This window comes from Chroicocephalus ridibundus, chromosome 29 (genome assembly GCF_963924245.1).
Source record: "Chroicocephalus ridibundus chromosome 29, bChrRid1.1, whole genome shotgun sequence".
Classification (NCBI taxonomy): Eukaryota; Metazoa; Chordata; class Aves; order Charadriiformes; family Laridae; genus Chroicocephalus; species Chroicocephalus ridibundus.
In genome coordinates this window covers 363,921-384,120 of record NC_086312.1, presented here as the reverse complement: position 1 = coordinate 384,120, position 20,200 = coordinate 363,921, and the positions used below count along the sequence as shown (strand labels likewise).

At 56.8% G+C, this 20,200-nt stretch overlaps 1 protein-coding gene across 2 annotated transcripts; it reads right to left on the bottom strand.

Moving 5' to 3' along the window:
• Positions 1-10,666: 10,666 nt before the first annotated feature.
• On the bottom strand, positions 10,667-18,964 carry LOC134508003 (guanylate-binding protein 1-like). Of its 2 annotated transcripts, none has more exons than XM_063319016.1 (13): positions 18,873-18,964; positions 17,018-17,112; positions 15,358-15,452; positions 14,557-14,780; positions 14,353-14,480; positions 13,813-13,922; positions 13,295-13,497; positions 12,940-13,182; positions 12,363-12,643; positions 11,574-11,786; positions 11,347-11,449; positions 11,022-11,215; positions 10,667-10,870 (listed from the first exon to the last, which is right to left on the bottom strand). In XM_063319016.1, the coding sequence occupies exons 4-13, from the start codon at positions 14,747-14,749 to the stop codon at positions 10,682-10,684; spliced, it is 1,857 nt and encodes a 618-aa protein (XP_063175086.1). In that variant the 5' UTR covers positions 14,750-14,780; positions 15,358-15,452; positions 17,018-17,112; positions 18,873-18,964; the 3' UTR covers positions 10,667-10,681. The 2 variants fall into 2 exon arrangements, with proteins under 2 accessions (XP_063175086.1, XP_063175087.1); XM_063319017.1 differs by having other exon boundaries at positions 14,557-14,768.
• Between the last annotated feature and the right edge of the window lie 1,236 nt (positions 18,965-20,200).

Genomic DNA, 20,200 nt, shown 5'->3' with positions numbered 1-20,200 from the left:
TGGTCTTCGTTGTCAGTGAGCTGGACAGGAGGCACCCATGTGCCTTGGTGGCAAGAAAGGCCATCAGTGTCCTGGGCTGTACCACCAGGAGCATGGCCAGGAGATGGAGAGAAGGGACTACGCAGGTTATTGCGTCCAGATTTCAGAGCCCCGATACAGGAAATGTGTCACCCACCCAGGATGGGTTTAGCAAAGGGCCCCCAAGATGGGCAGGGGCTGGAGAACTTGGCCTGTGAAAAGACTCTGAGGGAGCTGGGCTTGTCCAGCCTGGAGAAGGGAAGGCCAAGGGGGACCTCATCGTAGCCTGCCAGTACTTAGAAAGAGGTGATGGAGAATACAGAGCCAGGCTCTCAACCGTGGTGCGTGTTGAGAGGGCAAAAAGCAGCGAGCGTAAGGTGAGGGAGAAGAGGTTCAGCTTGGAGATAAGGAAAAACTTTTTCTCCAGGAGCCGAGTCTGGCGTTGGAACAAGTCACCCGGAGGGGCCTGTGTGGTCTCTGTCCTCGTCCAACTGGATCGTAGACTCATAGAAGAGTAGTTTGGGTTGGAAGGGACCTTTGAAGGTCATCTAGTCCAACTACCCTGCAGTGATGAGGGACACCTTCAGCTCGATCAGGTTGCTCAGGGCCCCGTCCAACCCGACCTTGAATGTTTCCGGGAATAGGGCATCTACCACCTCTCTGGGCAACATGCCTTGAACAACTGGGTCTGACACGTTCACCTGAATGAAGACCTCCCAAGGTGCCTTTGAACCTCTTTCTGCCGACGACAGAAGGGACGTTTATTGGGCATGAATCCTCCCGCGCTGTACGAAACCATCCAAAACAAGGCCGAGGAACTTCTCCTCTTCTCCCATAACTGTAAATTTAACGTAGGAGGCGCTGCCTCAAGACTTCTCTGCTTGGCGCTTGACACTCGCTGCGCCCAGCTTTAACCGCCAAAAAGCCCGTTATCCGGATACGCTCGGAGGTGCGGGGAGAAAAGGTGCCACTTTCTCTACCAAGGTGGTGCCATTTTTCACTTTCTTGCCTTCCTGAGGTTAAACACCCTGTCTTTAAACGTCCTGTCTTTGCAGTAAAGGACAGTTGAGTGTGCTTTCACCTTCTGCCACGGTCACGAAGATTCTTCGCCCGGAACGCGGAGCATCACTCCAAAGCCCTGCTTTCCTCTATCGAGGAAAAGAGTTGACATTTCAGCGCGACTCCCCCCGCCATGGAAATGCTGAGGGTCGTGGTCAGGCGAGGTTTTGAGGGCATGGGGCTCCGTGCAAGGATCTGAACGACGCTTTTTTTCAAAGGCGTTGGCCAAAGTGAAATAAGGCGACAGAATCGTCGAATTGCCGAGGTTGGAAGGGACTTTTCGGATCGTCGAGTCCAACCATCGACCTCACCCTGACAAAAACCACCACTAAACCATATCTGTAAGCGCTCTGTCTAACCCTCTTCTAAATCCCTCCAGGGATGGTGCCTCAACCACTTCCCGGGGCAGCCTCTTCCGACGCTAAATAACGCTTTCAGCGTAAAAATTTTTCCTATTATCTACTCTAAACCTCCCCTGGCACAACTTGAGGCCGTTTCCACCTGTTCCTTGGGAGAAGAGACCGACCCCTGCCTCTCTACCCCCTCCTTTCAGGTGGTTGTAGAGGGCAATATGGTCTCCCCTCAGCCTCCTCTTCTCCAGGTTGAACACCCCCAGCTCCCTCAGCCGCTCCTCATAAGACGTGTTCTCCAGACCCCTCACCAGCTCCGTTGTCCTTCTCTGGACCCGCCCCAGCCCCTCAGTGTCTTTCCTGTAGTGAGGGGCCCAAAACTGGGCACGACACTCGAGGTGGGGCCTCACCAGTGCTGAGTAGAGGGGGACGATCGCTTGCCTGGTCCTCCTCGCCACACTGTTCCTGATACAGGCCAGGATGCTGTTGTCCTTCTCGGCCACCTGGGCACGCTGCTGGCTCCTCTTCATCCGTATTCATCGACCGACACCCCCAGGTCCTTTTCTGCTGGGCAGCCCTCCAGCCGCTCTGCCCCAAGCTCGTAATGTTGCATGGGGTTGGTGTGACCCAAGTGCAGGACCCGGCACTTGATCTTGTTGCACCTCATGCCATTGGCCTCGGCCCATCGGTCCAGATCCCTCTGCAAGGCCTTCCTACCCTTAAGCAGGTCGACGCTCCCACCCAACTTGGTGTCATCTGCAAACGTACCGAGGGTGCACTCGATCCCCTCGTCCAGATCATTTGTAAAGACCCTAAAGAGAACAGGACCCACTACCGAGCCCTGGGGAACACCACTGGTGACCGGCCACCAACTGGATTTAACTCCATTTCCCCACCACTCTCCGGGCTGGTCCCTCCAGCCAGTTTTTCACCCAGCGTAGAGGACTCCCGTCCAAGCCATGGGCAGCCAGTTCCTCCAGGAGGATGCGGTGGGAAACTGCATCAAAGGCCTTACTAAAGTCTAGGTAAACACCATCCACAGCCTTTCCCTCATCCACCGAGGGGGAGGTCACTTTGTCGTAGAAGGAGATCAGGTTTGTCAAACGGGACCTGCCTTTCATGAACCCACGCTGACTGGGCCTGGTCTCCTGGTTGTCCTTCATGTGCTGCGCAACGGCACTCAGGATGATCTGTTCCGTGACCTTTCCAGGCACCGAGGTCAGACTGACAGGATCGTACTTCCCCGGATCATCCTTCAGGCCCTTCTTGTGGATGGGCGTCACATTTGCTAGACGCCGGTCAACTGGGACCTCCCCGTTTAGCCAGGACTGCTGGTAAATGATGGAAAGTGGCTCGGTGAGCGCTCCCGCCAGCTCCCTCAGGTGGATCCCATCCGTCCCTGTAGACTTGTGGATGTCCAGGTGTTGGAGCAGGTCCCTCACCATCTCCCTTTGGATTAGGGGGGGTGCTTCATTCTGCTCCCGGCCCCTATCTCCTCGCTCGGGGGGCTGGGTACTCGGGGAACAACCAACTCTACCACTAAAGACTGAGGGAAAGAAGGCATTAGGTACCTCAGCCTTCTCCTCATCCTTTGTCACTCTGTCACCACCTTCATCTGATAGAGGATGGAGATTCTCCCGAGTCCTCCTTTTGTTGCTAATACATTTGTAGAAGCTCTTTTTGTTGTTCTTAACACCCAAAGCCAGGTCAAGTTCTAGTCGGGCTTTGGCCTTTCAAATTTTCTCCCCACATAGCCTTCCGACATCTTTGTAGCCTTCCTGAGTGGCCTGCCCCTTCTTCCAAAGGCCATAAACTCTCCTTTTTTCCAGCCAGGCCGTTGGTTTTTTTTGTCCCCCAGCAGCTGGTTTTACGGCACACGAGGGCAGCCTGCTCCTGCGCCTTTAGGATTTCCTTCTTGAAAAATGTCTGGCCTTCCTGGACTCCTTTGCCCTTCAGGACTGCCTCCCAAGGGGCTCTGTCAAGCAGGTTCCTGGAAAGACCGTAGTCTGCCCTCCGGAAGTCCATGGTGGCTGTTCTGCTGACCGCCCCCCCTCCTTGGTCCTCGGAGAATCGCAAACTCCGTCGTTTCATGGTCACTATGCCCAAGACGGCCTCCAACTGTCACATCCCCCCCAAAAGTCCTTCTCTCTTTACAAAGAGCAGGTCCAGCAGGGCTCCTTCCCTAGTTGGTTCCCTCACCAGCTGTGTCAGGAAGTTCTCCCCAACTCCCAGGAACCTCCTGGACCGTTCCCTCTCAGCCGTATTGTCCCCCCAGCTGATATCGGGTAGGTTGAAGCCTCCCACCAGGACGAGGGCCGGTGATCTTGAGATTTCTCCCAGCTGCTTGTAGAACATTTCGTCTACCTCGCCATCCCGGTTGGGTGGTCTATAACAGGCTCCCACCACGATATCAGCCTTTTTGACCCTCCCCCTGATTCTTACCCGGAAACGCTCAACCCTGTTGTCACCATCGTGAAGGTCTTGACATTCCTAACACTCCCCAACGTACAGAGCCACCCCCACCTCCTCTCCTTCCTCGCCCGGCCCTTCTGAAGAGTTTGGAGCCACCTAATGCAGCACTCCGGTTGCGCGGGGTCGTCCCCCCACCACGTTTCCGTGATGGCGACTACATGATAGTTTTCCTGCTGCACGATGCAACAGAGATGTTCAGAAAACGTTGGTAAAAGTGAATAAAAGAAGAACTCAAGAGAAAGATCTTAAGAAAAAAAACCCATAGATGTGGCAACGCACTTTCCAGCTTCTAAAAGCCTTTGTAGTTTGGTTTTTTATTTTTTTTTTAGTTTAATATACCACTCTTCTGGGTGAATTTGTGTCCTTTTTTTTTTTTTTTTTTTTTGGAAAAGAAAAAAAAAGCGATGTCCAGAACTGAGGTGGGATGTATGACAAAAATGTCTTCAGATACAGGGACATAGACACCAGGTGCCAGCGTTGATGCCCTGGGACCCTCTTCCCAGCCTCCACCCGCAGCTTCTGAATGGCGCTGGTCTCCAACAGGTCCTCTGAGATAGCTGCTGGTCGCAGGCAAACACCTCAGATACACGGGGAACTCCAAAGGCGGCAATCGATGCCTGCGTTCAGGCAATTGAGCTCTACCCGGAAAGTTGAAAAACTCTCTTGATTAAATGGCCGTGTCCAAGGGCATCTTTTCAGCAGACCATCTGGACATACGCCCTTCCCATGGCTCTCCAGATTTCCCCCTCCCCTTGCTCTTCCATCGTTCAGACACCTCCAAACTACCCGGTTGCTGCGTTGGCCTTCAGGGAGTTAGGAACTTGCCGCCTCTCTGAGAAGTCTGACGAACTCTTGAGGCAACTCCTTAATTACGTTTCTACCTATATTTTCCTAGCGCTCTCTCTAAACCGGCGCTTGCACGGATTATCTCCCTTGTGGAAGGTGAACCTCATGAGATGCGGCTGAGGTCTAAAGATGCTCTTCGGGCGATGAGGAGAAGTCCCCCCCTGTGCCTGCGCGCAGGCAGTTCCCTGAGGAAAGCGGGTGGGAATTGGTGCCAAGGAGCTGTAACTTCCAGCTGCGGACTTCCGTGGAGAAGTCTGATGTAAGGACAAGTGCCGCAAGGCCCAGGGGGCCGATCAGAGGAACGGTGGGGTCGGGGAGGTGAGGAGCAAGGATGCCCCTTGAGTGTGTGGCCTCAAGGGACTGCTTTTCCTACCTGCCCATACCTGCTTAGGTGACCCTCTGGATCAATACCAATTTGAGACTGCCGCTATCGCTTCTTCGGTAAACTGGAAAATAAAAACAAATGCCTTTAAAATGCAAAACTCCCTTCTCATTATGTCCTCGTTGAAGTCTTCCTCTGTAACTACCAGCCTGAAAGCTCTCCAATTAGCTGCAGGAGTCTTGAGGACTTGAAGAAAGTTACAGGAAGAGACAAGGCACACGAGGGCTCTCTGCCTTGTAATGAGCCCCCCGGTGGGTTCGGTGCTGAGCCCGTGGACCCGCAGCGCCGAGGGGAGGTTGCACAAACTGCTCAAGGAGTCCGAAAGTAACGCTGAAGTTTCTTGGCGCGTTAACAAGCCCCACCGAGGGCCATTACCAAGACGGCCTCCCCGTGGACTCGTTAGAGCAGAAGTTCGGAGGCGGCGATGACAGGCAGGCAAAGTGCCGGTGGCTCCGACGCTGCGTGAAGCCTTGGTGTGCTTTATGAAGCCAAATGCCAAGCCCTGACCCCAGCCCCTCACCCTCAGGAGAGAGACCCCGTCCATCACACATGGCTCAGGGCTTTCATGGGATGCGGGGGGGGTGTGGTGCCAAGTGAAGGACAACAGTACGACACCTCCCAGCCTCGCCGGGGGGCGCAAGAAGGCAACGTGGCCTCGGTGCCGTGGGGACAATGTGTCTCCTCGTAGGCCCTGGTGGCAGAGACATCAGCCATAGCCAAGGGGACAAAGAGCTCAGTTCTGTCAGGGCTTTTTGGCCTTGACGGCACCCTTGGCCATCTCCACCACAGGCTGTCCTACACCGTCCCGTGCCTGCGCCTCTTTCCCTGCAGACTGTAGACACCCAACACACTTCCCCACCTTGTTCTCACCCTGGCACGTCCCTGCCTTTACTGACATCTCTCCATCCTCACTGGCTGCTCCTTCAAATGCAAAATCATGGGTTAACGCAGACTCCCTCTGAGTGACCTGTTGCGCCAAAGCACCACCTTCCTTCGAGCGATGTTTCTGTCTCCTCACGTCCATCTGGACATCCAAAACTGCAGTTTCACATGGTTTTCCTGTCTCGTGCTCTTTCCCTCTACCAAAAACCACGCGATCATCTCTGACAGTAATAGTCAAGCTTTCTGAAGCTACTATTATTCTTCCCTGAGCTGCCACTTCACCATGCCAATGCGGTCCCCACCTCTCAGCCTTTCCGCACATGGTCCCTAACCCCATCTTGGTAGACCTCCTATGGGCCCGCTCCAGTTCCTCCCCGCTCCTCCAGAAGAGAGAGCCCCACATGAGGACACACTATTCCAGATGTGGCCACACCCGTGCTAAGTCCTGGGGGTGATAACTCCCCTTGCCTGGGTGGCCACGCTCCTCCCGGTGCAGCCCAATGTGCACGTGGCCATATTCATGGTTAGCACCACGGTCCCGTATGGCATCGCTCGTAATGCCCAGGCCATTCTCCTCCGGGTTGCTCCTCATTCAGTTCAGGTCCAAGCCTGCTTTGATGTACAAGGGTGGTTTTGTCCCCTAACGGAGAAGACCAGAAGATGAGAAGGAGAAGATCCCACCTCCTTGAAATCTTCTTGAGGTTTCTGTTGGCCTAATCCCCGAGTTTCTCAAGCTGCACTTGGACTGAAGCTCCATTGTGCCTGGTGTTAGTGTGAGCGTGCAGATGCCCCACCGGACTTGGGGTGTCTTGCACAAGGGCAAAACATGAGGAATTTAAAGGCCAGGACAGATAACAAATTAAAAGAGGAGACACTAGTTAAATGAAATTCCAAGTGGTCTCTAATCACTGAAACCAGGAATTTCTTAACAGCGGGTGACTTTAAAGAGGTGTCAGGTACCACTTGGAAGTCCTACACATGCACAGATGGACAGAGGAACGTCAACACCCGTGAAGCTGATGTGTCTATCCCAGACGCAGAGGTGGAGAGGTGAACCGGAAAAGAGACCAGCCTACGGGCAAAATTTCCCTGACTCGAATTTAGGGTAAAGACTCACAACGCGTCGGTGCTCCTCGATGGGTGGCAGTTGAGTTGAGGCTCGAGGAGGCTCCTCTCACCCTTGGCCTCGAAGAACGAGCCTGAGTGGCACCTCGGCTCGGGGGAGATACTTGCCACAGCCGGCTGCGATCCAGAAGAGCTCAACGGGTCTTTACTAGAATGGCTACGTAGAGGATTCGAGATAACTGATTTTTCTCCGGGTACTTTTCCGCTCTGGCCCAGCTCGGACAACGGGATATCCCTGTACTTCCCACTGGGTAAGCAAGCCCAGAACTTGCTAGATCTTGGCGTCCTGGTATTACCCCCTCTGTGGCCGCCATCCATAAGTTGTCAGGAGTGATCCGTTACGGTTATTTCCTTCAAACCGTAGGAGCTACGGGGAGCGGGCACGCCATCGTGTTCTGGTCTGTCGCTCTCCACCTTTTCTTTCATGTCAGATCATGCTACATCCTGGTCGGTCGTGTTATCCTGTGGCCCAGGTTGGGAGGGAAATCGCACCAACTTGGGAGGGACAAAAGAGGGGAAAAAGGAGATCCAAGGTGAATCCAAGGGTAAGATCGTGGCTGTGTGGGGGCATCTGCCAAGCAGCCCTTCACCTGAGAAAGACTGACTGGGGTGGGACACAAAACTGCTGTTCATCTGACCATACTTAGGTCTGCGTTGTTTCCACGGCCACGGGAACCTGAGCGCTTTCCCGACCATCACCAAGGAAAAGCCCTGTAGTGGATGACAACACTGGAAGGGACCTCAGGAGGTCTCTAGCCCAATTGTCCGCCCCACAGCAGGGTCAGCCATCAGGTCGCACCAGCTTGCGCAGGATTTCATTCATTTTCGGCCTCAAAACCTCCAAAGATGGAGATGGCACCAGCTCTCTGGGAAACATTGGTCATTGGCCCTCATCCTCCCATCACGTACCGTGGTGAAGAGCCCGACTCTTCCAGTTACCTCCTGAAAGGGGTGGGAAGGCTCTTCTGTGGTCTCCCCAAAGTCGCCTTTTCTTCCGACGGAACAAATCCAGCTCGCTCAGCCTCCCTTAGCGAGACAGCTGACCTTACGACTGCCCCCCTGAGATGTTTGAGACTCTTCCAATCCCGTTGGCTTCTCTCAGATGTGCAAAGGATGTCATGGTTGTGAGAATGTCGCCATCCTCCTGCCGTGGCCTTTTGCCTGTGTCGCCGTGATGTCACGCACAGGAGTTGCGGGCTGCGAAGAGGGCGTGCTCTGACCCAGCAGCTGTTCACGAATAAACTTGGAACTCGAAATGCTGCAGGCCCGTACGATTCTATGATTCTATGAATGGAGGGAGACAGTCTCACGGTGTGAGGGCTCGGCAGGGAAAACAGCCCCGGCACAAGAGCAGGTGGAGGAGCAGAGCCCGGGCTTTGTCCCCGGGAGGTTCCCCAGGACCTTGCTGGCCGAGCAGGGTCAGTGCTCCGCAGACCTCCCTCTGTCACCTGCAGACCTTCCTCTCTCACCCGAGGACCTCCCCTGCAGGGTTGTGGAGTGCCCACGCAGCAGGGAAGGCGTTTGTGGGGCCAGCGCCGCCGGGGTAACTGCCTTCGGAGCAGCCCCTCTGTCCATAAAGAACCCAAAAACCTCTACGCCTTCACGTTGGCGTCCCTGCTTCTTCTCCCGGTGCAGCGGAAAATGTAATTCCCTTCGCCCATGAGTGACGTGGGCTGGTCCCCGGGCGGCAGCTGAGCCCCACGCCGATGGCGGATGGAGGAGAGGACGGGAAGGGTAAAAGCGAGACAAACGCATCGGTCAAGATAAAGACAGTTTAATAGGCGTAGCAAAAGCAAAAATAAGGGATTCCTTCACTGCTCCCCGTCGGCAGGCGGGCGTTCAGCCACCTCCGGGAAGGCAGGGCTCCATCGTGCGTAAGGGTGGCTTTGGAAGACGAACGCCGCGACTCCAAACGTCCCCCCTCCCTCCTTCCCTCCCTCTTTCCCCCGGCTTTTATTGCTTGAGCGCAGGGTCGGATGGTCTGGGATATCGCTCTGAGCTGTCCCGGCTCTGTCCCCTCCCAACTTCTTGCCCACCCCCAGCCTACTCGCCCGCGGGTGAGAGACAGAAAAGGTCTTGACGCCGTGCTGGCAGCGTTCAGTCGCCAGCAAATCCGAGACACGGAACGATGTCGAAGGAGAACACTAACTCCGTCCCAGCCAACACGGGTACAAAGGGACACCCACCTCCCATGAACCCTCTACAGCCCTATGACCCCTGATCGAGGCCTTGAAGCTCCAAAGGTACCAGGTGGTCCTGCATGGTCCGCTGCCCAGCAGCAGCCTCCCTCGGAGGGGACAGAAACGATTGACATGAAAGTTTTCAAGTCCAGAGGAGGGCCACGAAGAGGAACAGATGTTCGAAGCGCCTCCATGGCGTAGACGGGCTGAGAGAGTTGGGCATCGTTCAACCTGGAGAAGACAAGGCTCCGTGGAGACCTTAGAGCGGCCTTCTAGTACATAAAGGGGGCCGGCGGGAAAGATGGGGAGGGACTCTTCATCAGGGAGCGTGGTGATTAGGACGAGGAGTAACGGTTTTAGACTGAAACAGGGTAGATTCAGGTTAGGTATTAAGAAGAAATTCTTCACGAGGAGGGTGGCGAGACGCGGTCACGGGTTACCCGGAGAAGTTGTGGGTGCCCCATGCCTGGATGTGTTGAAGGCCAGGCTGGATGGGGCTTGGAGCCACCCGATCAAGTGGAAGTTGTCCCTGCCCAGTGCAGGGGGGGGTGGAACTAGGTGGCCTTTAAGGTCCCTTCCAACCCGAACCGATCTATGACTCTATGACTCTATGATCTCCTGCTGTATCACCCCAGACACCCTCGGGAAGGGGCACTTGGGGATCTCCTGGTGTGAAGAGAGGGGAAGAGGGAGCAGCGTGGAGATGGGGCGAGCGAGCGGAGAGCAGGACATCGCCACGGGCAAAACTTCCTCACGGCTTCGAAGCGAGAAGAGCCTTGGGTGGGAAAAGCTCCATTGCAGAGGATGCCTTTCACCCGCCGCTCCCTGGGTCACGGGCTCACTCCTTCTGGGTCACTCCGCCCGGGACTGACACCAAGCAAACCGGGTCACGCTCACCACGTGGATTCCTGGTTTACTCACAACCTCCATGCTGCTTCCCACAGCTGCAGAAAGTGCGACCCTAGGATATCAGCCAGCGGGCATAAACCTCGCTGGTCATGTTTCCCGTAGCCCTGGTGAGGAGGTCTCTACACGAGGTGCGCTACGTTCCTCCGTGACGTGTTCTGAGACGGGCAAAATGCTCCCAGACCTGTCTGTTGGACTTTCTGTGCCCCGGGCCACCCCGGCTTTAGACGTTCCCTGTGCCTTCAGATGGAGTGAGAGACCAGGTGCTCCGGGAGGGAAGAGGAGAACATCTTCTCCCGGAGGAGACGTACATGAACACAGGAGATAGCGCGGCACAAGCAGACGTGGCGGTCACTTCCGCACTCCGTGGCAAGCATCTTGAGGGAAAAGCTTTAAGAATGTAAACGGAATTCTACGTGGGGACACTACGCTCCTCTCTGCCCTTGTTGCTAGAGGGGTTTTCAAGAAAATCTCCAGGGTAACCTAACGCGGAATACCACAAACGCCACACACGCCGCAACTAACAGCGCCGGTATCACGAAGTTCTCCCAGTTGGAATTATTATTGCCATGTCCACTCCCACCGGGGCCACCACTCCCACTGGGGCCACCACTCCAACCGGAGCCACCACTGGAACAGCCGCTCTCTTCCTGTGAAGAGAGTCAGATTGTCAGCAAGGGCACGGTGCGTGCTGCGCGAGCGGCACAGAGACAAGAATCAATGGGAGGGACCCAGCTGGGACCCCTTCGCCATTCCTGCCTGCTAGCCACGTCGTGGCACCTGCACCCTCCCACTTCGTACCTTCGATTTACGTTCGCCGGCCTTCGGGTGCTCCTCCTGCCGCTTCTTAGGCTGATCCTCCAGCTTCTTTCTCAGACGAGCCACCTCTTCTTCGGTGCTGTGCAACTTGTCCTGCAGCTTCTGCTTGTCTTCAGCCTCCTGCTTCCACCGGGCATCCCACTCCTGCTGAGCCTTCTCATACTGCTGTTGCACATCTGGGGATGGAGAAAGAGAGGTATTGCAAAGGCAGGAGCTGAGCCCACAAGCCCCCAAGGAGTACTGTTGTGTGCCCCCCACCAAGCTTGGCCGTCTACAGGCAGTGACATTTCTCCTGCCCACAAGTTACCTTTCAGCTCCTTGTCCTTCTTTTCCAGGGCGAGGTCTATGTTGAGGATGTTCTTGTCCAGAGCCTCTCTGCGTTGGAGGAACTCCTGCAGGACGGCATCAGCCTGTAGGAGCACAGGTAGAAGAGGAGTCAAGGGCAGAAACAGCAGCTGGGGGGAAATGGTTACGTGGGGGAAGGGGATGGGACGTGGAGCCTCTTCCCGGCAGGGGAGCTGCTCTTGTTCCTACCATCACCCCCTTGCCAGGCAGTTCCCCATATTTCTCCAACAGCGCCTGCTGGTCTCCTTCGAACAGCTGGTGACCCCCCGGCACATTGTAGACACCATCGGTGATTTTTCTGTCCAAGTCCTGGAAGAGGTCCCTGAGCGCGGCCTCGCACTTCTCACGGGACGCCTGCTCGTTGTCCCTGCAGAACTTGTCCTTGATTGCCTCCACCTGGCACTGTCCGGAAAGGGGCAGAGGGAAGGAATCAGCCCAGGCTGAGCCGCGGCCACCGCTCTCACGCCGGGCAAAAATCAAGCCCTGTTGACATGGAAACTGGGATCGCCAGTCCGTGGGGTAATCGGCCGGGAGGAGACACGGGGGGAGGCCATTCTGCGCTCAGGAACATCTCTGGACCAAGGTGCCCAGGAGCAGAGAGCACGCCAGGGACCACGGGCTTCACAAAAGACAGGGGCAAGAATTAGTCGGCAGGAGAGGGGAAGCGTGGAAGGCTACAGGCTTCCAGCCAGGGCAGAGACACATCTGGGCTGGGGCAAGAGAGCGGGCAGGGCTGAGCCTCGTCCCCTTTGCAGCACGGCTTTTGAACCTAGGGAGAAGAGGTGGTGCAGCAGGACAACTGACAGCCTGCAGAACGTGAGAGCGGGCCTTGGGACCGAGTCTGCTCTGCACAGGGCACAGCAGTGTCCTCTGGCAGGAGGCAGGAGACCCCCTCCCCCCAGGACCATGCTATTTCCCCAAAGCTAAGGGGATGGTGGCGTCCCTGGGGGAATCCTGGCTGGGCTGGGGACCACCTACTGTAAGATCTGCCAGGAAAGAGCAGATCTCCTCCTCGAACGCCTGTTTCTGGAACAGCTCCAGCGTCTCCCGCTCGCACTGGGTGTGCAGATCCAGTAGCTCCTGAACCGTCTCCGTCGGCAGCTTCACCCGCCGCTCCATCAGGTCCTGGTACAACGTCACAGCCTCTTTCACTGCCGCTGCATTTACAGTCTTTGCCAGGGCGAGCACCGCGCTCTCCAGGCACGGCACTGCCCCGCTCCGGATGGTCTCCACGTAGCTCTCTGCCAGTTTCCCCAGCACTGCCAAGGAGGACCAAGGATGAGAGATCTGCAGCCTGAACAAAACACCGGCTCCCGCTCGCCGCTGGCTCCTGCCATATCCCTGCTGCCTGCCTGCCACAGCCTTCCTGAACTTCCTTTCCTCTTTCCCACCCCGTCTACAGCATCCAGCGGCTCCAGATCCACAGGCAGGGACAGCAGCCAGCAGAAAACCTCTCCCTTTCCCCACCTCCACCATTTGGCTGGGCATTTGATCCTTCCCCAGAGGCAGAGCCAAGAGGTGCTGGCCATCCAACCCTCTGCACAGCAGCACTCACGGGTCCCTGTTATGGTGCGGCCACAAGGGATGGTCTTAGGCGGAGACGTTTCCCAGATGTGGCTGCAGAATTTCTCCACCTGCTCCCGGAATTCACAATCGATCTCATCGTCCGGAAGCTCCTCCAAGCGAACCAGGTCCCTCCTGTGGGCCGGCTGGTAAAAAACAAAGCACTTGCGATCCCGAAAGAACCGGCAGATGCATTCCCGGAGCTGGTTGTAGTGTTGGGTCTCTGGGCTGCTCCCTGTGGGGTAGGAGCACACGGAGCAAGTTCACCGGGGCTTGGGCTGTTGTTGACTTACACTGAAATGCTGCTGGGGTTGGACGTCTCCAGCAGCACAGCACCATTCCCTTACCAGCCTTTAACTTGAGTGCATTCTCCAAGTATTCGTCCTCAGAGATTTCCTTCCCATCCACCTCCAGCTGCAGTGTGAAGTCCCGGACTGTCCACACAAAAGTCGGGAAGATGGGGGCAACGTTTTCTGAATCCTCCAGTTCATCTTCGCTCTGCTCGGGTGCTGCTTTCAACTTGACCTGCTCAGTCAGCTTCATCACATAGCTAGGGAGCTGGCTAAGGAAACAGGGACCTCAGCTCTGAATGCAGGGGCATCGCCACCCTGCAACCGCTCAGCACTTCACGGGCAAGAGAGGAGACTCTGCGGGGACAGAGAACAGCCGGGAACCGCCGGAAGGAAGAGGGAGAAAACCCCTCAGCCTGGAGGTCCACCACGTGGCACTCCTAAGGACTCAAAGCACAGCACTGGGCACCACCAGAAGGTCCTTTGGCTGTTTGAGGAACTAGGATTTGTCAAGCCCTTGCCCACCACTCAGGGAGAGGAGGGCACCCCTCCTGCTGCTGTCCCACCAAGGATACTGCAGCTGGTCCACAGCTTGCTGGTCAATGGTGCCTTTGCTGTTGTAGATCAGGGTGCTGGAGAGCAGCACGGTCAGCACGAAGATCCACGTGTCGTTCTTCATGTCACCCTGGAGGAAGAACCCTTGGCTCTTATCAACAAGACCCCCTAAGTCTTGGGGGCAAAGCCCCACATGCCCAGACCCTCAATGCTCCTTACCGACAGGCCACGGCAAGACCAGGTCTTGGAGAGACCCACCCCCATGCCATCACCACCTCCTTCTCGAGCTGGGCTTATCCTCAGCTCTTAACTCTCAGGGTCCCACACACCTCTAGCAAAGTGCTCCCTGAGCTCCTCTGTCCTGTTCTGCTGCTCTTTCCCAGAAAAGCAGAGGAGTTTGGCACCTTGCCTGCCCCAGCCTCCTTCCCCATGGCCTCTGGCTCTTCCCAGCACGCTGGCTGAAGCCACCACAGGTGGTGGGAACCCCCCCGGCCTCTGGTCACCATGGCTGGTGACAAAGTGCTGGGAATGCGCAAAGGCAGCGGCCGCTTCTTCCACACCTTCTCCACATCACCCAGCCCTTCCGTGTCCAGCAGCACCAGAGTGTGTCCAGGCTTGCACGGGTGAGGTACACACCACATCCAGATACCCCTGGTGTGGGACTGCACACCACTGCCCAAGGAGAAACCTGTGGGGAGGTCGCAAGGGTCTCAACAGCGTTCGATACAGGTACGTTGGGCATCCGGGGCCGGGACCTCTCTCACCTTTCCTCTGACAAGCCAGCCTGTTCATGAGGTAGGACTTGCCAGTGCGGTACAGCCCTGTGATGGCCACCACCACCACGGGCTGGGTGATCCCTGACAGCACCTGCAGGGCCTCCTGCTGGACCACCAGCCCCTTCGTCCGCGTGTTCTCAATGAGGCACACGGGCTCCGGCATGTGGATTTCAGATGCCATTGCTGACGGCAAACACAGCCTGGAGAGGAGACTGCAAGACGGGACGGTTAACACGGTGGGGACACCCCACAGTCCAAATGGGGACAGTCGTTATCATCCTACTTCATTTTTCCAAGCAAATCGTGCTTTGCATCAAATTCCTTCCACCTGCCTCCTCTTTTTTCCCCATTGCAAGCTCTGCTTTGAAGACAACGATGGCCCTTAGACGAGGTGCACAGCCCCTTCCCGCTTCCCTCCCAATGGAAACAGCTGCATTTCGGAAAGCCCAGCTCTGCGCTACGTCCTGAGCACCGCTTTGAAGTTTGCTGAGTGGAGAAATGTGCAAAAATGGGGGTGGGACATAGTGATGGCCTCAGGCAGGGCTCGAGACGAGAGGATCAACTGGAGAGTCACAGCAGCCCCAAGGAAAGGAGAGGTCAGGTGGCGAGGCTGAAGCTGAGGGGAGCACCCCAAGAATTTTGTCATTAATTTCTTACGCCGAACCCCATCGAAGCCCCTCTTGCTGGGGTCCCTGTCCCTTGCTGGGGTCAGCAGGAGCCATTCCGCAGCCCCAGCGTCCAGGGCTGCTTGCACGGGGTGGGGAGGAGGCATCAGGGGAAGGGACTCACCGTCGTCTTCGTCGCCTGCCCTGGGCTGCAAGAGCTTTGCTGCAGCCTGGCTCCTGCCCGCCTTTGTCCTGTGCCCTGGGCCTGCACCTCCCCTCCTGTTCCGGGAAAAGAAGTGAGTCGGAGGCGAAAGTGAAAGCCATCAGCTCAGAACCAACACTCCGAGCAGGCAAGACAGAGATGGTTTAATAAGTGAAGGAACAACAACGAAAAACAAACAACGCCACAGCAAACCCTCACCTCCTCCCAGCTGCCCGGGGCATTTCAGAGCTGCACCCACCTTGGGAGACATCCCCCGACCCCCTTCTTCCTCGACCCCACCACTTTTTCCTGCTGAGTGTGGCCTTATCTAGTGGGGAAGGGTGGGGAGATATGGGAAGAGGTTTCCTGGAGGACCTGTGGATTCCCCATGGAACTTGCGCATGACCCACCGTTGGACGTGCTCAAGGTCCAGTTGGACGGGGCTGTGAACAACCTGATCGAGTGCAAGATGTCCCTGCTCACGGCGGGGGTTCGGACTAGATGATTTTTGAAGGTCCTGGCCATGTCCTCACCCAACCTCTTGCCCACCCCCAGACCACTCACTGGTGGGGTGGTGTGAGCAGCAGAAAAGGCCCTTACTCTGTGTAAGCGCCGCTCAGCGATAGAGAAAACACCCCCGTGTTATCAACGCTGCTTTCAGCACAGTCCAAAGCACAGCCACATGCAGACTACAAGGAAGAAAATCAACTCCATCCCAGCCAAGACCAGCACAGGGTGAACAAGAAGTTGGGAGGGGACACAGCTGGGACACCTGACCTCCACCCGACCATTCTGCTCTCCTGGCACACACAGCTTTTGCTTTGCCTATTTTCGTCTTAACCTAGGGGTTGTCTCACTGCTGACTCTCTCCCCCATCCCACGAGTTTGCGAGTGAGCGAGGGGCTGCGTGGGGCTTAGTTGCCACCTGGGGTTAAACCACCACCAGCCAACGCCATCACCAGCCCCTCCCAGGCTCCAGTCAACCCCATGGACATGGAGGCAGCAAAAGGGCTCAGCCCATGCACAGGCCCAGAACCTGCCCCACTACAACCTCCCGGATGCCCTGGGACTCGCTCCGGCAATGGCGAGCTCCACGGACACTGCCCACTCCTGGGCTTTGACTCCTCTCTGAGGACCTCACAAGCCCTGCCCTCTTCCAGGAGCATCAAGGGGATTGACACTGGGGGACAAGAGGCTGCCCCTCCTGTCACGGGCACAGCGGGGAGGAGAGGAGAGCTTAGGGCACAGGGTGCGAGCCTGGGCGAGTCCTAACTTGCATGCAAAGCCATGGGGGGATGAACGCCTGCTCCCAGACACCCATTCCCCTTGCTCCATCCCAGAGCCTGAGCAGACCTTTGGACCTCGTCCTCCTCCCCCCCGCTGGCGTCCCTGTCCCTTGTTGGGGTCCCTGTCTCTTGTTGGGGTCCCCGTCACTTGCTGGGGTCCCTGTCTCTTGCTGAGGTCAGCAGGATCAAAGAGCCCAAGCAGACCTTTGGACCTCGTCCTCCCCCCACCCGCTGGCGTCCCCGTCACTTGCTGGGGTCCCTGTCCCTTGCTGGGGTCAGCAGGAGCCATTCCACAGCCCCAGCGTCCAGGGCTGCTTGCACGGGGTGGGGAGGAGGCATCATGGGAAGGGACTCACCGTCGTCTTCGTCGCCTGCCCTGGGCTGCAAGAGCTTTGCTGCAGCCTGGCTCCTGCCCGCCTTTGTCCTGTGCCCTGGGCCTGCACCTCCCCTCCTGTTCCGGGAAAAGAAGTGAGTCGGAGGCGAAAGTGAAAGCCATCAGCTCAGAACCAACACTCCGAGCAGGCAAGACAGAGATGGTTTAATAAGTGAAGGAACAACGACGAAACACAAACAACGCCACAGCAAACCCTCACCTCCTCCCAGCTGCCCGGGCCATTTCAGAGCTACACCCACCTTGGGAGACATCCCCCGACCCCCTTCTTCCTCGACCCCACCACATTTTCCTGCTGAGTGTGGCCTTATCTAGTGGGGAAGGGTGGGGAGATATGGGAAGATGTTTCCTGGAGGAGCTGTGGATTCCCCATGGAACTTGCGCATGACCCACCGTTGGACGTGCTCAAGGTCCAGTTGGACGGGGCTGTGAACAACCTGATCGAGTGCAAGATGTCCCTGCTCACGGCGGGGGTTCGGACTAGATGATTTTTGAAGGTCCTGGCCATGTCCTCACCCAACCTCTTGCCCACCCCCAGACCACTCACTGGTGGGGTGGTGTGAGCAGCAGAAAAGGCCCTTACTCTGTGTAAGCGCCGCTCAGCGATAGAGAAAACACCCCCGTGTTATCAACGCTGCTTTCAGCACAGTCCAAAGCACAGCCACATGCAGACTACAAGGAAGAAAATCAACTCCATCCCAGCCAAGACCAGCACAGGGTGAACAAGAAGTTGGGAGGGGACACAGCTGGGACACCTGACCTCCACCCGACTGTTCTGCTCTCCTGGAACACACAGCTTTTGCTTTGCCTATTTTCATCTTAACCTAGGAGTTGTCTCACTGCTGACTCTCTCCCCCATCCCACGAGTTTGCGAGTGAGCGAGGGGCTGCGTGGGGCTTAGTTGCCACCTGGGGTTAAACCACCACCAGCCAACGCCATCACCAGCCCCTCCCAGGCTCCAGTCAACCCCATGGACATGGAGGCAGCAAAAAGGGCTCAGCCCATGCACAGGCCCAGAACCTGCCCCACTACAACCTCCCGGACGCCCTGGGACTCGCTCCGGCAATGGCGAGCTCCACGGACACTGCCCACTCCTGGGCTTTGACTCCTCTCTGAGGACCTCACAAGCCCTGCCCTCTTCCAGCAACATCAAGGGGATTGACACTGGGGGACAAGAGGCTGCCCCTCCTGTCACGGGCACAGCGGGGAGGAGAGGAGAGCTTAGGGCACAGGGTGCGAGCCTGGGCGAGTCCTAACTTGCATGCAAAGCCATGGGGGGATGAACGCCTGCTCCCAGACACCCATTCCCCTTGCTCCATCCCAGAGCCTGAGCAGACCTTTGGACCTCGTCCTCCTCCCCCCCGCTGGTGTCCCTGTCCCTTGTTGGGGTCCCTGTCTCTTGTTGGGGTCCCCGTCACTTGCTGGGGTCCCCGTCACTTGTTGGGGTCCCTGTCTCTTGCTGGGGTCAGCAGGATCAAAGAGCCTGAGCAGACCTTCGGACCTTGTCCTCCTCCCACCCGCTGGCGTCTCTGTCCCTTGTTGGGGTCCCCATCTCTTACTGGCGTCCCTGTCACTTGTTGGGGTCCCCGTCTCTTGCTGGAGTCCCTGTCTCTTGCTGGGGTCCCTGTCTCTTGCTGGGGTCAGCAGGATCAAAGAGCCCAAGCAGACCTTTGGACCTCATCCTCCCCCCACCCGCTGGCGTCCCTGTCACTTGCTGGGGTCCCTGTCCCTTGCTGGGGTGAGCAGGAGCCATTCCACAGCCCCAGCGTCCAGGGCTGCTTGCACGGGGTGGGGAGGAGGCATCAGGGGAAGGGACTCACCGTCGTCTTCGTCGCCTGCCCTGGGCTGCAAGAGCTTTGCTGCAGCCTGGCTCCTGCCCGCCTTTGTCCTGTGCCCTGGGCCTGCACCTCCCCTCCTGTTCTGGGAAAAGAAGTGAGTCAGAGGCGAAAGTGAAAGCCATCAGCTCAGAACCAACACTTGGAGCAGGCAAGACAGAGATGGTTTAATAAGTGAAGGAACAACAACGAAACACAAACAACGCCACAGCAAACCCTCACCTCCTCCCAGCTGCCTGGGCCGTTTCAGAGCTGCACCCACCTTGGGAGACATCCCCCGACCCCCTTCTTCCTCGACCCCACCGCTTTTTCCTGCTGAGCGTGGCCTTATCTAGTGGGGAAGGGTGGGGAGATACGGGAAGAGGTTTCCCTTTGTTTTCCCCATCAGGACAGGCGACCCAAAATTGACCAACAGGGGTATTCCATCCCGTCTGCCCCGTGCTCAGTATCAAAGCTGAGGGATCAAAGGGTCAGCTCACTTCCTTCAACGGCCGACGTCCGAGGAGGACCTTGTCTCCTCATCTGCCTTTGATCCCGATCCGTGTGTTCCTCACCCCAACTCTGGAGCCCGGTTCCCACCCATCGCTGAGCCCAGTCTGGGACGTCCCCAGTGCCTGCCGGTGACGTCGTCCTGGGAGCTTAATACCATTCTGTATATACTGTATTATTCCATTATTTTCCTTTTTGTCTTATTCTTAATAATTTATTGAAGTAGTTTGGTTTCTTCTAAACTCGTAAATCTCTCTTTAGCTCTCCTCCTCCTCCCCGTGCACGTGAAGCTGGCGGGGGGGAGCATCTGTCGCTGGCCGTTGGCCGATTTGGCCAAAACCACGACAGATTTATTGGCGCCCAACGCGGGGCTGGAAGGGCGCTCCGGTAGATTGCCTGGAGGGTTTGAATTCCAGCTTGTTCCGGGAGAACAGACAGTTCACGTCACGTCGTTCTTACATGAGATCTTGTATCGTGCCCTTAGAGAGCTTTGTCTGGAGTTAACCGACGCAAGGGGGATGAACTGGTGGAACATACTGCATGGGCTCTTTAGCCTTTGTGTCTGGATGCGGTGCTCTAAGCGTGCTCTGTTGGTGTGGATTCGCCTTCAGAATTATAAAATAATTGCTTGGATAACGGTTCTACCTGCTTATCTTGGGCACCACGTGACGGAGCCTTTTACTAATTGCACTTTCGGGATGGAGTCTTTTGGTAATTACACGCTTGGTCTTCCCTGGGGAAAGGTCACTCTGCCCTCGGGTGATGATGCCGAAGTGACAGTAACAGAATTAGGGGACGAAAGACCGTTCGGGCTGTTTAGAGAG

Bases quoted from the DNA above. Each gene is read 5' to 3' on its own strand.
- LOC134508003 (XM_063319016.1), bottom strand. From the start codon at position 14,749: ATGGCATCTGAAATCCACATGCCGGAGCCCGTGTGCCTCATTGAGAAC. The intron at 14,481-14,556 runs GTGAGAGAGGTC...ACCTCCCCACAG, and splicing joins GCTGGCTTGTCAGAGGAAAG to GTTTCTCCTTGGGCAGTGGT. The intron at 13,923-14,352 runs GTGTGGAAGAAG...TTCTTCCTCCAG, and splicing joins GGCTGGGTGATGTGGAGAAG to GGTGACATGAAGAACGACAC.